General features: G+C 44.8%; 1 protein-coding gene across 11 annotated transcripts in view; it reads left to right on the forward strand.

Annotated features, from left to right (window-relative positions):
- Nucleotides 1-14586, forward strand: part of Pax6 (paired box 6) — a 29154-nt gene extending 14568 nt beyond the window's left edge. For 4 of the 11 annotated variants that reach the window (XM_028766875.1, XM_028766874.1, XM_028766876.1 and 1 more), the window contains 10 exons: nucleotides 94-224; nucleotides 1003-1044; nucleotides 1139-1354; nucleotides 2046-2211; nucleotides 7929-8087; nucleotides 8547-8629; nucleotides 8822-8972; nucleotides 9086-9201; nucleotides 11607-11757; nucleotides 12427-14586. In XM_028766875.1, coding sequence (XP_028622708.1) covers nucleotides 94-224; nucleotides 1003-1044; nucleotides 1139-1354; nucleotides 2046-2211; nucleotides 7929-8087; nucleotides 8547-8629; nucleotides 8822-8972; nucleotides 9086-9201; nucleotides 11607-11757; nucleotides 12427-12512 — 1301 coding nt within the window. In that variant the 3' untranslated portion in view covers nucleotides 12513-14586. The remainder of the gene's footprint in view (nucleotides 1-93; nucleotides 225-1002; nucleotides 1045-1138; nucleotides 1355-2045; nucleotides 2212-7928; nucleotides 8088-8546; nucleotides 8630-8821; nucleotides 8973-9085; nucleotides 9202-11606; nucleotides 11758-12426) is intronic. The other 7 variants (XM_028766877.1, XM_028766878.1, XM_028766884.1 and 4 more) reach the window with 5 other exon arrangements.
- Nucleotides 14587-15832: the final 1246 nt, after the last annotated feature.

Raw genomic sequence — 15832 nt, forward strand, 5'->3', positions numbered from 1 at the left:
TCTCCCTCTCCCTCTCCCTCTCCCTCTCCCTCTCCCTCTCCCTCTCCTTCTTCTCTTTCTTCTTCTGCTCTCTTCTCCTCCTCCTTTCCTCAGGTCACAGCGGAGTGAATCAGCTTGGTGGTGTCTTTGTCAACGGGCGGCCACTGCCGGACTCCACCCGGCAGAAGATCGTAGAGCTAGCTCACAGCGGGGCCCGGCCGTGCGACATTTCCCGAATTCTGCAGGTGATCCTCCCCGTGGCTGCCCTACTCGCCGCTCCTTACCCACCCCAACCTGTCCCTTGTCCCGTGGCCCTCCACTCTAAGCGTCCTCTCTTCATTTCTTACTGTAAACGCTAATTATGGGCCACCCCACCCTCACCAACTCCATCCTCACCAACCTCCCTACCTTCCAGCTTTCCCCTCTCCTTCCACCACGGTCCCTGTCTCTTTCAACCTCAGTCAGTTACATAAGATAATTCATCTGCGTAAGAAAAAGAATGTGAGTGAATTTTTAAACATTATCTTTTCATCTGGTAAAGACATTCATTATGGTAACAGTGTATAAACTGCCATGAGCTGAGTTATATAAACTGGGATAATTTCATTCCCCTCTCCCCATCCCGTGCTAACCTCAGATTTTAGAAATTTGTTTGCATCCACCATGCTTGTAAAGAATGTATACGGATTTTCAAAGGCAAATGCTATCTACTCCTAATTCACATTTGCTCAATTGGGCAACATTTTAAGGGAAAAACGTAAAAATTCATTTACTTTCCCTTTGTTCTTTACAATACAATACTACTTTAAGCAAGGTCAGCACAAAAAATTAACCTGACTTCGTTTTGATGCATCTTCACACAGTGTTTAGAAAAATAGTTTTTAAAAAGCTTTAAAAATAATTCAAAGTGTTCAAAAGTATCATCATATTTGTAGTTTTAGGGCTACAAATGTAATTTTTAAGAAAGAAAAAGCTCTCTACAGTAAGTTCTCGTACCATTGAAGGTATATTTTTGTGTTATAGACCCATGCAGATGCAAAAGTCCAGGTGCTGGACAATGAAAACGTAAGCTTGTCATTGTTTAATGCATACTTAAACAATTTTATTTTTGTCTTGAAATTATTAATAATGTGGTTTTCTGTCCAATTCCCCAATGCAGGTGTCCAACGGATGTGTGAGTAAAATTCTGGGCAGGTATTACGAGACTGGCTCCATCAGACCCAGGGCAATCGGAGGTAGTAAACCAAGAGTGGCGACTCCAGAAGTTGTAAGCAAAATAGCCCAGTATAAACGGGAGTGCCCGTCCATCTTTGCTTGGGAAATCCGAGACAGATTATTATCCGAGGGGGTCTGTACCAACGATAACATACCCAGTGTAAGTTCATTGTGAACGTTTGTCTGCCTTGCCCCCAAGCTCCTTGCTCTCTCCCCACCTCCGTCTCTATCTCCTCCAGCTCGTTTCTTTCCCAATGCCTTGCCAATCTCCCTGATGTGCACGGGCCTCCAGGGTACCTGGGGATATGGAGAGGTGGGCTTTGACATTTTGGCCATCTGGAAAATGGGAGTCAAGTGTGGGGAGTAGTTCACTTCATTTGTATAACACAAGCCCGGGGGCAAAGGAACTAGGAAAAACACTTGAATCAAAGAGGAAAATGAAAGTTAAAACCAGATTCTAAATTATTCTCAAAGCACCTTCCTGAAGCTTCTTTCAGGCAACATGCATCCATTTCTGCTGTATGATAAAGTAAATCTCTAAATTAAGTTGAAATCTTTTATCATGGAGTCTTTGATCAAAGCCAAGCAGCCCAGTGAGCTGTCATTAGTGATATCTCCAGAGGTGAAGGGCTGCTCCCTCCTTTTTACCCAGCTTTATTTCCAGGAACAAGATGATAGCTGTGATTCTTCCCACAATGTAGCTAAAAATCCAAGGAGTGTCCCAGGACAACTGGGAGCTTTTTCATGTTTAGTGAGTCATTCTTTAAAGCCTGGGAGAGCTGAGGTGGGACCCTAAGATGGGGTGAGTGACTATGTCTTTCAGAGAGACTACCATTTGGTTTGATTTGCAGGTGTCATCAATAAACAGAGTTCTTCGCAACCTGGCTAGCGAAAAGCAACAGATGGGCGCAGACGGCATGTATGATAAACTAAGGATGTTGAACGGGCAGACCGGAAGCTGGGGCACCCGCCCTGGTTGGTATCCCGGGACTTCAGTACCAGGGCAACCCACGCAAGGTAAAACTCAAGCAGCCACCTTCCTGAAGTGTTTTCCTCCTCTGGGCTCCCAGTGTCTAGGAGATTAAAGAGGGTACTATCCTGGAAGGCTTAGGTACCCCAACTCACACTTTGTAATTGGTGTTTGTGAAACCATCTTGTTGACTCGGGACTGTAAGGATTATGTATGTCAAAGGTTGTATGAAGTGGTTAGGAGGTTGTGCATGTGAAAGGTCGAACCTAGTGGTGCCTTATTCAAATTTGACATTAAAACACAGTAGAGCCACTTGCTGTACAAGCGAGGCAAGTCTAACACATCGAGAAACTGTAAGGTAAATGTAATTGCATTATTTGCTTTTGAAGTAATTGACTATTATGTGACTTTGAGTAAGGTGGTAGGAGAGGGCAGGCCCCCTACCCCCTCCATGTGCATAGCCAGTTTGAAGACTTCCAGTGGCAGTTCCATCCCTTAACTCAAACATTTTAACCCACTTACTTGCCCCTCCCCCTGCAACCGTGGGTTCCAGTTCTTATTCTTGGTGGTGGCAACTGGTTAGAAGTGGGGTAGGGAAACTGAGTACTGGGCTGAGGCTAAGAGAAGAAGCTCTGGGGCGGGTGTGTGTGTGTGTGGGGGGGGGGACAGATAGGAACTATGTTTTCCTTTCCCAGGATTTGTGAGAAGGATGCAGGAAGAGTGGGTGGGTTGGCTCTCTCTTCTTCCCACTCACACTGAGGTAACTTGGTCAAGAATAGGAAACAGTTTACTTCGGAGATTAATCGGTATTTGTTGTCTTCGTGACAAGGAGATAATATGCGGGATAATGGGACGAGGCGTCTCATTCCCGGGAGTACCACAGAGCCTGGGGGGCGTAGGGCCGGGGGCGGCGCAGGGACTTCGAAGGGGCTGCTGTGAATCCGTGAGCTCTTGGATCGGCCCCATGTGCAGGGTGCCTCCACAGAGCCGGGTTAGAGAAGGGAAAATCGGTAACAGTATGCGAAATATCTGGTACAAAGGATGCTTCTGTCACTCGCAAGAATTTGTTATGGGAACAATCCTGTCGCTCTGTAATTGCTCATTAGAGAACGTTTTGTTTCTCATTAAGGCGACATGAATAAGCGTCTAGTTGAAGGAGACAGCTGTAGAAATGTTCCACAAGAGACCTCTGGACACGATTCGGCACCAATTGCCAATTAGACATGTCAGTTTTAAGAGCAGAAAACAATATAGGACGGACACTGGGACGGTAGGGAGAAAAGTGCTCCTTTCTGGTTTCCCAGCGCCGCTGCCGCTCTTGGTCAGTACAGGCTTCTGATGTGCAGGCCCGGACTTCCTTGTGTGACACCCCGCCCCTGCTCAGGTGATCTCGAACCTGCAGCTTTGAGGGTTGGAGCTCAGAGTGCTCACAGGTTCAGGCATCTCCGGTGTCTATTAAGATCAGCTAGAAAAAGATAAAGCCAACTACGCAAGGCCTGAGGTTTGAAACTGTCGGATTCCCTCATTCATTCCCAAAGGACACACACAAGAGAAGCTAGAACTCCAACTGATGACCGTCCACTCTCCATCCCTAGCACTCGGCAGTTCTGCTAAACCCTTCCCTGCCCACTTGATCGAAGGTGTCTCGGTGTAGGCAATAGGCCTAGAAACTCAGATCTAGGAGGGCTGAGCCCAAAAGCTCCCCATTCCTGCGCTTCCTTGGCGTTTGGGGCTCAGGTTTGCTTGGAGACCAAGGAATGAACAACCCTTTCCTGTTTCTGGGTGGTGCCAGGACTAAAGTCCAAGGCAATAACTTCCGCTAGAGGAAGCGTCGCCTGCTTAGGGCAGGTTTTCCTCCCTGGGAGCCTGCGAACTAGAGACTAAAAGGAAAGGGCCTGGTGGTGACCAACGAGGGCGAGAGGTGGCGCTAGTTCAGGGACTTTCAACTTAAGGTAGCTAGTTACTAGAGAATGCGGGGTCATACACTTATTGAGTGTCCCACCCACCCACCTTGTTTACCCCCACTTAAGTGTATTCTACCCCCCCCCCCGCAGGCTCTCTGCTCCGCCTCCAGCGTGGGGAGGAAGCGTGGCTCGAAGGGAGAATCTTGGGCGTGGAGATCTTGGGTTCTGTAGTGAGTGTCAGCTCTCCAGGCTTAAATTCCTGGGGATTCCTCTGGCCCTTTGGTGCTAAGAGGGTCTCCCACCCTCCCTGGCCTCCTTTCCAGCCCAAGAGGCTGATTTGGGGTTGTAAAGAGTCCATTTCCAGAAGCATAAGGAGAGGTTAGGTCTCTGAGGGAGACAAATATGGTTTCCATCTGATCTATGCCACGCGGCGGTGAATAAAATCCTGACGACGTGGGCTGACAATACCGAGACGACTCTATCCAGCCCCAATTCTCCAGCGATTTGGTGGTTTTAGGGATCACGAAGACACTTTTTCTCATCTCCTTCCCTCGCCCCAACCCCCATAATACCCAGGCCCTCTATAGGATTTAGTCAGCCTCCTTTCAACAGATGCTTCAATGTTTTGATCCGCGCTCCGGAGCTGAAAAGGCTCCGCAACCACGTTGCTATCTTTTCTTGCTTGTTTTCCGCCTCACTGATTAAGACACTAAGAAACTAAGGAATGATTTTATTTCCCAGCGTCTTTTTTTTTCTTTTTTCTTTTCTGTTTCCCCGCCTCTCCCTCTCTCTTTCTCTCTCTCTCCTCTTCTTCTTCCAGGAAACAAATCCTATCCCCTGCGTCAGATGGTCCTGGGGCTGGGATAAAGGGAGGCGCTTTCACTCTCCGCTGGGATTAGCCTGGGAGGTGCACGGCGCCCATTGAAAGTCCCTTCTTTGCGCCGCTAGGAGGGGACGCCTTTTAAAGGAGATATCTTAATTGTCTGCCACTTAAGTTTATCGTGTGGAGAATTAGAGAGCTCTAACTTCTATTTTTAGTTTCTTAAAAGATTTAAGGGTGGAAGGTAAAGCCACCAAAGGCGGGGGTTGGGGGTGGGGAGGGAGGTAGGGTGGTGGGAGGGAGCAAAAAAAAAAAAAAAAAAAAGCCAGTTCTATCTAAGTGAACACTCAGTCACCTGGCTGCAAACACTTGCTACTTTTAAAGTAATGAACACATTTTCACTGCTGCTTTCTGGACTGGTTAAGAGGCAGCGGCGGTGAAGGCGGTGGTGGTGAATCCCGTAGCTTTCTCTCCTTGTTGATTCTGATTCCACTTTTAAAAAGAAGAAACAAAACAGGATCTAAATACCGTTTCCCTGCTCCTATAGATTTATTTTTCTCCCTAAATATTGCTTCTCAAGGTAGTGCAAGCCCTAGGCTTATGTCCCGGCACACGCTTACGTACAAGTAGTGTTTGAGCTTGGAGGACTGTGAATATAACCCTTATGCTTTAAAATTAGGAGGAAGTCCAAGAAGCAGATGAAAGTAGAGAACGCTATCTGCAGGCGTCTTCAGAGGGAGACCCTCAGCTTTGTTTAATTGGCAAGATCTAACGTGCTAGAGAAGGGACAGGGGTGGGGCTTTTCTTTTGGGAAGAGGCATAAGTGACCAGACCGGATTGTGTTTGTGTTTTCCAAAAGTCATAACTGATGGACTTTTCTAGTAGTTCCAAAGTGGGGAGGGGGAGCAAAAATGTGTCCTCCTTCACCAAATCCGACAATAAAAGGGAAAAGGAACAGGCCCTCATCATTTTTCCCCTTGGGTGGGGGGACCACTTTGAAGAGTCCTCAAGAGATCTGGGGCAGCAAATTAGTACAGCCACTTGTACACATGAGTTCAGCGCGTCTCCTTCGGCAGGCGACCCTCCCCTCCCCCACTCATCTGATGTAGGGCAAGATGCCTGCGGCTTGTTTACCAATACACGCTCCCTCCTCTTCCTTTCCGTCGTTTTCTCCCAACTCGGTCGACTTTCCAGTCTCTTTTCCCTTCTCTGTCCCTTCTTATACCTTTTTGACCATCATTTCTTTGGAGCCCTCCAACTCTCTCTGACCCTCCCCCACACCATTCTTCCCCTTTAGCTTCTCTCCTTTTGCCTCCCCTCAGTCCCAGTTCTGGTCCCCATCCACCCTCCCTACCTCCCTCTACCCCCTGCCCTGGCCCCCCATCCACCTCCCCCCCCAACCCTAGCCAAGCGCCCTAAATAGCACCGAGGCGCCCGCTCTCCGGACAGTGATTAATGATAGCAGAGCAGAGGGGTTAACACACTTCGCTGAAAAGTCTGTTGACTGGGCTTCTTGTAACACAATGTGGCCCGCTGCACGCCTCAAGAGAATCCTTTTGTTGTCCGTGCTTATTGTGGCCTCAAAATTCTGCCCACGAAAGTTTGCCAACGCTCCTGCCCCAGGAGTTTAATAGTTTCCCTTACTCGCGGGGCATTGTGTGGTGCTGAAAAGCAGCCCCTCGCTATTCAAGTGTTGGTGGTCATCTCAATAGATCTCCAAGGGCCCATATGGTGGCCAGTGCCGATGAATCCGCCTGTTTAAATGGGGGAGAAAGTTGGGGTTTTAAAACATTTCAAAGTTCCTGAAAAGATCCCACTAGATCCTGTCACAATTCCCCGAACGCTTTGAAGGCGCTGCCTATTGTCTCCTGGTTATAAATGATATTCCTGGCCAAGTCGATTCCCACAGAGGCCTGGCGCCCCCTCCCCCCAAACTGGCCAAGTTTCTAGGATCGGGAGGGAACAGTTCCTGTTGGTATCCCGTGGGGGCCACAGGCCTCAGGACCCAAGACAGCCTGCAGTGCCCTGGGAAGCCCAGCCAAGGCCTGAGTCCTTTCCTTCCCACAGGCGACTGTCTTGCCCGCAAGGTGCACAGCAGAGCCAGTTAGCCCAAGTGCACAGCTCTTCATCAAGCGCAAAGGAAAACAATGAAACTTTCCCTGTTTAATGATAGAAATTACATTAAAAGTGGTGGAAATGCCCTAATTAAAAATGTACCACTTAAATGATATGCCAAGGACTCAGCTGCAGCTTAGCATATTTAGCTAGTTAGTGAACTCTCCGCCATCTCCCTTTTAAAATTACACGTTAAAAAATTTAAAAGAAATCTTACTTTTCTCTGGTGCAACACATTACAAAGAATGGACAGTCCTTTTATCTAAATATAAAATTCCATTTTCAGCAATTATAGCCTGTTCTTGGTGATGATATAATTACAGCTGTGCCCGTAATAGGTGTCAAGGCGGAACACACTCACACAATGGTTGAATAAAACTGCAGAACAATGCAGGCACTTCTAAATTCACAACCTTTAAAATGAAATTGACTGTGCAGAATTCAAATAAAAACTAGATAAATATTTTTTTAAAAAGATTACAAGCTTGGTTTGGTTTCTTAATAGCATTTTCTACAAACCTATCAACATCTAATTGATTAGATAGGAATTACTGATTATAGATCAGCTGAAATCGTGCACATCACTCTATTTTCCCAACACAGCCATAGGTAAATACGTTCCGAGGGAACTGGATGAGGAGTCAGAGTCAGCAGGGAGAGATCATTTTGCCTGGAAACTTCTTGGCTTGCTTTGTCATTCAAAGAGATGGTACTGTGTGAGAGCACTGTTAGGTCTTATCTAGATGAAAACAGGGTGATGTGACTCAGGTAACAGTGTCATTAAAGGAAGGCTAACACTTGATCAGCTTAGGAAGGTTTTGTGGAGAAGCACACTACCCAGTCCTTGGAGTTTATAACTGTACGACCCATTAGGAGCCCCTATGTCATTCTGATTTCTCTTATTGTCCTATTCTTTTTGTTGCAGATGGCTGCCAGCAACAGGAAGGAGGGGGAGAGAACACTAACTCCATCAGTTCCAATGGGGAAGACTCGGATGAGGCTCAGATGCGACTTCAGCTGAAGCGGAAGCTGCAAAGAAATAGAACATCTTTTACCCAAGAGCAGATTGAGGCTCTGGAGAAAGGTGACTGGGAAATTTCCAAAGTAGAGAAACCTTAAATCAAAGTAAATGCCACAGCAACAGCACAAAGGGCTAAATTTAGCCAGGGCCTTTTGCATAAAGGATGAAAAGCCACCCCCTCACCCCACCCAACTTTTCAGGGTGTGTGTGTGCATGCATGTTTTCTTTCTTTCTTCTTTTCACACACCGGTAAACTGGAACATTAAAATTCCGACATACAAAGGAAATGATGATCTGTCTGTCTCAGGCCACAGATAAGGACAGACACTAAATGTCATTCCAAAGAAAACTTAACCTGCTCCTGGTGGGAAAGTTTTTGCAAGTGCAGTCAGTATACTGTCAAGCTGTTTGAAAGGACATGGGCTGGATGAGGCGGGAATGGGGTGTTAAAAGCTAGCTTAATCCAGTGTTTGGGCTGTTTTGTGTTCTGGCATAACATATATAACCAACTTACTTTTCCAGAGTTTGAGAGGACCCATTATCCAGATGTGTTTGCCCGGGAAAGACTAGCAGCCAAAATAGATCTACCTGAAGCAAGAATACAGGTACCTAGGGACCATGTTGGGTTTATGCCCTGGGATACTTACATTTTGCCTTGCCTGTATCCTTGTCATTGTTATGAACAGGGTCAGTTTGCAACAACTCCCTTGTCCTAGGGCAAGGGTGGGAATGGAGGGGTTTTGGCTTGTGGCACAGTGGTAACAAGCACAGGGCTAACCTGTTCCATGCATTTCCAGGTATGGTTTTCTAACCGAAGGGCCAAATGGAGAAGAGAAGAAAAACTGAGGAACCAGAGAAGACAGGCCAGCAACACCCCCAGTCACATTCCTATCAGCAGCAGTTTCAGTACCAGTGTCTACCAGCCAATCCCACAGCCCACCACGCCTGGTAACTTGAAATGCCAACTGCCAAGAAAGGTTCTTAACCCTGCCTGCCCTTGGCTTGCTCTTGGCCTGTAATGACCTTGCTCTTCTCTCTGTCTCTTTTCTCTTCCTCTGCAGTTTCCTCCTTCACATCAGGTTCCATGTTGGGCCGAACGGACACCGCCCTCACCAACACGTACAGTGCTCTGCCACCCATGCCCAGCTTCACCATGGCAAACAACCTGCCTATGCAAGTAAGAGAGGACGGCCACCTGCTGCACAGGGCAGGGGATGGGTTCAGGCTTGCAGACCCCATCCGTTGCATTTACTCCCTTGGGAATCCTTCTTGTGACAGTGATTGGCTTGACCAGTCAACTCTGAGACAGTCAATCCAACCTCTTTTAGCTGATTGATTGACTGACTGATTGATTCATGCCCTTGAAAAACAAACACTCGATCTGTTCAGTCAAGTTAATGTGCCTTTCATCATCATGTTAGCTGGAGAATGCCGGGTGGGAGTGAGGTGGGTTTTGGCTACCGGTGAAGTTTGTATCACAAAGTAGAAATAATGCAGACATGATATAAGGTGTTGGTATGTAAAAAGTTGTGTTTACATTAGTGTGTTTGCATTAATAAATACAGAAGCAGCACGAACATTCTGAGGATTATTTTTGATCCATGTGAGAAACTAGTGAGGAGGAGGAAACAAAAGTGGGGGGGGGGCTGAAAAGTGAGATTCCGCTTTAGAAAGTGAAATGTATTTAGTAAAATGGGGAAAATAGTTCTTTCTATATTTAAAAGTAAAAAAAATGGAACAGAAAATATTTGCTAGAAATTTAATGTGTGTCTGCTGTAGCCGATGTGACAGGTCAGTGGTCATCCTTGCTATCTGGAGAGCTGGATGACATTCTTACTCTAATCCCCTGGCCTGTGTTCTTAGGGGTAGCTCCTGGACCAAGCTGGCATTGTCTAATGTAGGTTGTGCATGGCTCCTGGTATGTGCTAGACCACTGTTGCTGAGGGGATTCTGATGTCTTAGGAACATCAGCGTTCCTAAGGCTCCTGCCACTGCGAGACTGGAAGCATAAGCCCTGCTGGAAACAGTTCTGGGGGTTACAGATGACTTAGTCTCCACTGAACATCTTTTGCCGGCTTTGGAATTCAAATTACAGAAAAATAAAGTCTCCCAATCTTCAGACCAATATTGGAACCAGATAGATAAGCAGCCAGATAAGCAACTCTAGAGGACTTATTCACACGCTTCTTTCCTATTGAATCTAGTTTTCATTGGACATAGTGCAACTGATGTAAATGAAGGGACCAACAGCCCAGTGGTTGGTATTGCTACAACTATTGTGGAATTTCCCAGAAGTCAGTTTGCCTAGAGGAAGTGATTGTAGGAATTAGAAACAAATGCAAGCTGAAGTTCTGGCAGGGCCCTTTAGGCCTGTTTGCCTTTTTGAACTTGACATGAGCAGTCATCATCTGACTTTAATGAGGCCATTGAATATCTTGTGCACTTTTATATATTATAGCAACATCTAGGTTTCTGTGAGGATGACGTAATGTGCACATGGGAAAGAAACCCAGCAATAATTAAATAGATGAGGGATTATGTTAAGCTTGCTTCCACTTATAAAGAAATATGTCGGGTTGACTTATTTTAAACGTTGACTTTTAAAAATTACACAGACTATACAGTTAAAAAAGTAAATGGCTTCATTGAACAAAGAAAATAGAAACAATCTGTGATTTTATTGTTCAGAGGAAACTACTTTTTAGGTTTTGGAATGGGGAGGTGTAGTCTCTCTGTCAATGGCTTCCTTCTGTTGACCAAAATCCTCTATGTCTTGCAAAGAATGAGTATCTCCCTCTGGAGCTTCCTTGGTGGGTGTCAGTCTTTGTGAATGAGGATTTGAGGATGTCGAGAATTTGCAGAGCAGAACAGCTATTGCTGACCCTCTGCTTCTGTTGATTTGCCTCCTGAGTCTTTTGACCTCAAGTAACCATGAGGGCCCCCATGGAGGAGTTTTACCCTGGCCCTGCATATTCTTTGTTTAGTTATGAGAGACATTTATCTCCTCAACATTTCCATTTTGAATCATTAGAAGATAGCAATACAATTTTATTGATGAGACTCAGTCAGGGGGTTGTGGCTCAGTTAAGAAATCACAGATAATTCTCAGGTTGTGGTTAAGTTATATTCACTGAGATTTCTAACCTCTTCAATCTGACTTCATTATGGTTTTTTTTCTTTTTTAATAAAACCTCCAATCCTCCAAGTCTAGCACTGATCCCAAGGTCCTATACCTACATCAGACTTTCCAGAGAGTCCTCCTATTGTTCTGTTGAACTATGGAATTTGGGAATCATAGCATTCTCCAATAGATTCAGGTTTGTAGAGGGAGAATATCTTTCATGATAGTAACTCTAGCAGAGGTAAAAGACAGCGTAGACCGTCAAAACTGGATGTTTGTTTGCATTTACTGTGATTCAGAAACAGTACACAGTATGCTCTGGTGGTGGCCAGTGAATTCTAGGACATTCCAAAGAGGCATCAGCAATGACCAAGCTTGCTGGCAGGTCCTAGAGAATTGGTAGCCTGGGATGCAGTTGTCTGGTGGTTCCAGTAATCACTGGTTTTTCTTTCTCCTGGCAGCCCCCAGTCCCCAGTCAGACCTCCTCGTACTCCTGCATGCTGCCCACCAGCCCTTCAGTGAATGGGCGGAGTTATGATACCTACACCCCTCCGCACATGCAAACACACATGAACAGTCAGCCCATGGGCACCTCGGGGACCACTTCAACAGGTGAGCTTTCTGCAGCTGCGCAGAGGCAGCTATGGGGACTCTTTGGCCCACTGATCTTTCACACTGTGTTTAATTTGACTTGAAAAGAAACTTCTGACCTTGCAACAAGGACTGTGTTGAACATTTTACTACTCTTGTCTTGAGAGAAAACAGACAGAAATTCAGTTAAGTTAGCCTGTCGACAGCATATAGACAAGAGTCATCATTTATGGTGGTGACTCTGATCACAGAAACAGAGTATGAAGACAAGGACCCAAATCAAGTTTTCAGATGATCTCTTAGTCAGATCTGGACAGCGAGGGTCCACTGAACTTGAAGACTTTTACATCTTCTAGCTTCTTGATGCTAGTCAAGGATTGTAGAAGTTAGGTCTGGTTCTTCCTCCCAGCCCCATTTTGGCTTCTGAGGATGTAGCATGTGAGTCTTCCAGACATGGTTGCACTGAGAAACTTCCAAACATTGGGTGTCATGAGGTATGTATAAACATAGCCTCTAGTTTCAAAAGGTCTGCTTTTCTTTCTAAGATTGAAAGCTTTTAATCTTTCTTTTTTTTTAAATATAAAGTAAAAAAAGTATTATGAGGAGTTAGGAATTTTAGAAAGTCTGTGTGTTCGTGCTGTGTTCTATTGTAGAATCTACCTATGCAGCTCTGTTTGTATTCACTTATAGGACTCATTTCACCTGGAGTGTCAGTTCCCGTCCAAGTTCCCGGAAGTGAACCTGACATGTCTCAGTACTGGCCTCGATTGCAGTAAAGAGAGAGAAAGAGAGAGAAGAGAGTGTGTGATGGAGAGAGGAGATTGTGTTCACTCAGCCAATGACTATGTGGACACAGCAGTTGGGTATTCAGGAAAGAAAGAGAGACGGCTGTTAGAAGAAGCACTTCACTTTGCAACTGTGCCCTGTACTGCAGCCCGGGGATGGACTAGAAACAAGGACCTTTGCATACAGAAGGCACGGGATCAGTTGGAACAAACCTTCATTTTGGTATCCAAACTTTTATTCATTTCGGTGTATTATTTGTAAATGGGCATTTGTATGTTATAATGAAGAAAAGAACAACACAGGCTGTTGGATCTCAGATCTGTGTTGGCTCATGTGGCTGTTTAAAGGAAACCATGCTCGACAAGATTTGCCATGGATTTAAGAGTTTTATCAAGATATATCGAATACTTCTCCCCATCAGTTCATAGTGTATGGACCGATGTTCCAAGTTTGTATCATTCCTTTGCATATAATTAAACCTGGAGCAACACACACTAGATATATGTAAAAAATACCTGTTGGTTTTCCAAAGGTTGTTAACAGATGAAGTTTATGTGCAAAAAAGGGTAAGATATGAATTCAAGGAGAAGTCGATAGCTAAAAGGTAGAGTGTGTCTTCAATATAATCCAATTTGTTTTATGTCAAAATGTAAGTATCTGTCTTCCCTAGAAATCCTCAGAATGATTTCTATAATAAAGTTAATTTCATTTATATTTGACAAGAATACTCTATAGATGTTTTATACACATTTTCATGCAATCATTTGTTTCTTTCTTGGCCAGCAAACGTTAATTGTTCTTAGATATAGCTGTATTACTGGTCACAGTCCAATCATTTTGTGCATCTAGAATTCATTCCTAATCAATTAAAAGTGCTTGCAAGAGTTTTAAACCTAAGTGTTTTGCAGTTGTTCACAAATACATATCAAAATTAACCATTGTTGATTGTAAAAAGAAAAACCATGCCAAAGCCTTTGTATTTTCTTTATTATACTATTTTCTTTTTAACCTTATAGTGTGGTGTTACAAATTTTGTTCCCACATTAGGTTAATATCCTAAATCAATGGTTACTTTTATTCATCCCATTTTACAACCTGATGGTCCTCAAGGGAATAATTTTTACAGATATCAGAAGTTGGCAATGTATCATAAAAAAACCCTAAAACAAAACACAGCTGTGTGTAGATCTGCATCCCACAACACGTACAGAAAACGGTAATATTTCAAATGTATCTATTTATTTCATTTCAAGGCTCAAAGTGTACAAGTAATTAAAAAATGCAACAAGGGATTCACTAGGAATTGTTTTGAATTAGAGCCGGCATTTTCAACCTGGGCAGCCAATCCCCACAATAATTCCACTACAGTCATATTCAAAGGTTGAGTTTTTACACAAGATTCTCTGAAAGCTGTTGCCGCTCTCACATAACCCTCCTCCCTGTCCTGTCTCCCTGCCCTTTGCATCAGAGACATCGTTTCCCATTGAACCCCTCCAGCTGTTCCCGTTTGCATCTTGCTTTCTGTGCTGTGGTGGATGGTGGGAGGGTGGAGGGGGATGTTGCATGTCAAGGAATAATGAGCACAGACACATTAACAGACAACAACAAAGCAGACTGTGACTGGCCAGTGGGAGTTAAAGGCCTTCAGTCATTGGCAGCTTAAGCCAAACATCCCCAAGTCTATGAAGCAGGGCCCATTGTTGGTCAGTTGTTATTTGCAAAGAAGCACAGATCTGATCATGTTTAAAGTGGCGGCATGCAGGGCAGGAGTGCCTGAGTCCAAGCAATGGATAGAAAAAAAGTAAGCCTTTGTTGGTTAGAACAAGCTTGCCTGTTATTTCCTGTCTGTTCTGTGCAACACTTAAGTCACATGACATATTTTCTTCAGGGAGCTTGAGTGAAAAAATCTGGGGTCCTGGCCACCTGGATTAAGAATATTTATACAAGGAGAATTGTCCTGGGGGAAAACATACTTCCACTGACTCGAACTCTTGAGGTATTTTTTTGTTTTTGTAAATCACCAAAGGCAAATGATCAGAAATAAACTGATTGGAGAATTTCAACATAACCTGCAGTTCAACATCTATTTGGTACTTACAAACAGATCACCAAGATCTATTTTATTCTAGCAGAGATGCTTCATGTCTGGAGATGCCATCTTAACTGGACTGGAGTGTGTATGTGTGTGTGTGTGTGTGCGTGTATATACTTGCAGTCCTTGTCCACGTCAGCCCACACTGCCTGCTGGCATGTATCCTCTGTTGGTACAATTGCCCTTGCAGAAACTTCCACCTCCTGACATTTTGCAGCCTCCATTCCCTGAGGGATAAGTGTTGAGGGAACTGTCAGAGAAGAGCTCTGTTGTAGCCTTTGCTGGTTGGCTTACTTATTCCTCGAAAAAAAAAGAGCAGTTTCCAACTGGCTGTGATTTGGGCTGGTGTGAGGCAGCCTGTGCTGGCCCATGGCTCTGCTGAGTAGAGTACACAGACAGAGAAAGGCACAGGGCATTCTGGGTGCAAGACGTGGGAGTGACATGGGAGCTGAGGGCATGGATGTGTGCAGTCGGGCACATATACAAGTCTTCAGAGTGTCAAGGCTGCCAGAGTACAGTGGGACAGCCTGGTATATCCCGAAGGACGGATGCTCAGCTGTGGGAGTCTCTGGTCCAGCAAGATGAGAACAGCAAGTAGCCTTGCCTCCTTCCCACATGCACCCTAGAGAGATGAGCTGTCTATATCCCAGACTGTGTCATCCTAGTGTCTGGGAGTTCTGACTCACAGTGTTCATTTTTATTTATTTACTGACAGGTATATTTATAGATTTGTCAATGGGAAATCTGCAGGGATGTTTTAGGGTCATTTTCCAGGATAAAGACCAAATTTTATGACATCCTTGGTGCACACAGATTACATTTTATCTAAAGGTTTGACTGACTTGGGAACATCGGGTGAACAGAACTAAAGGTGAATCACTTTAGGGCAGTGGTTTGTCAACCTTTGAATGCTGTGACCCTTTAATACAGTTCCTCAGGTTGGGGTGACCCCAACCATAAAATTATCACATTGATACTTCATAACTGCAATCTTACTACTATTATGAATTATAATGTAAACACCTGATATGCAGGAGTGACCCCTGTGAAAAGGCTTGTTGGACCCTAAGGGGTCATGACCTATAGGTTGAGAACGGCTGCTCTAGGTGAAAATTTTGTGGTGTGCTGTATGAAATTCTGAGGATTTCCTCTCCTCCAAACCTTGAAACAACTTTTATCTGGTGAACAACTGGCTTCTCAACATCACTTACATCATCT

This window comes from Grammomys surdaster, unplaced genomic scaffold (genome assembly GCF_004785775.1).
Source record: "Grammomys surdaster isolate TR1022 unplaced genomic scaffold, NIH_TR_1.0 170, whole genome shotgun sequence".
Taxonomy (NCBI): Eukaryota; Metazoa; Chordata; class Mammalia; order Rodentia; family Muridae; genus Grammomys; species Grammomys surdaster.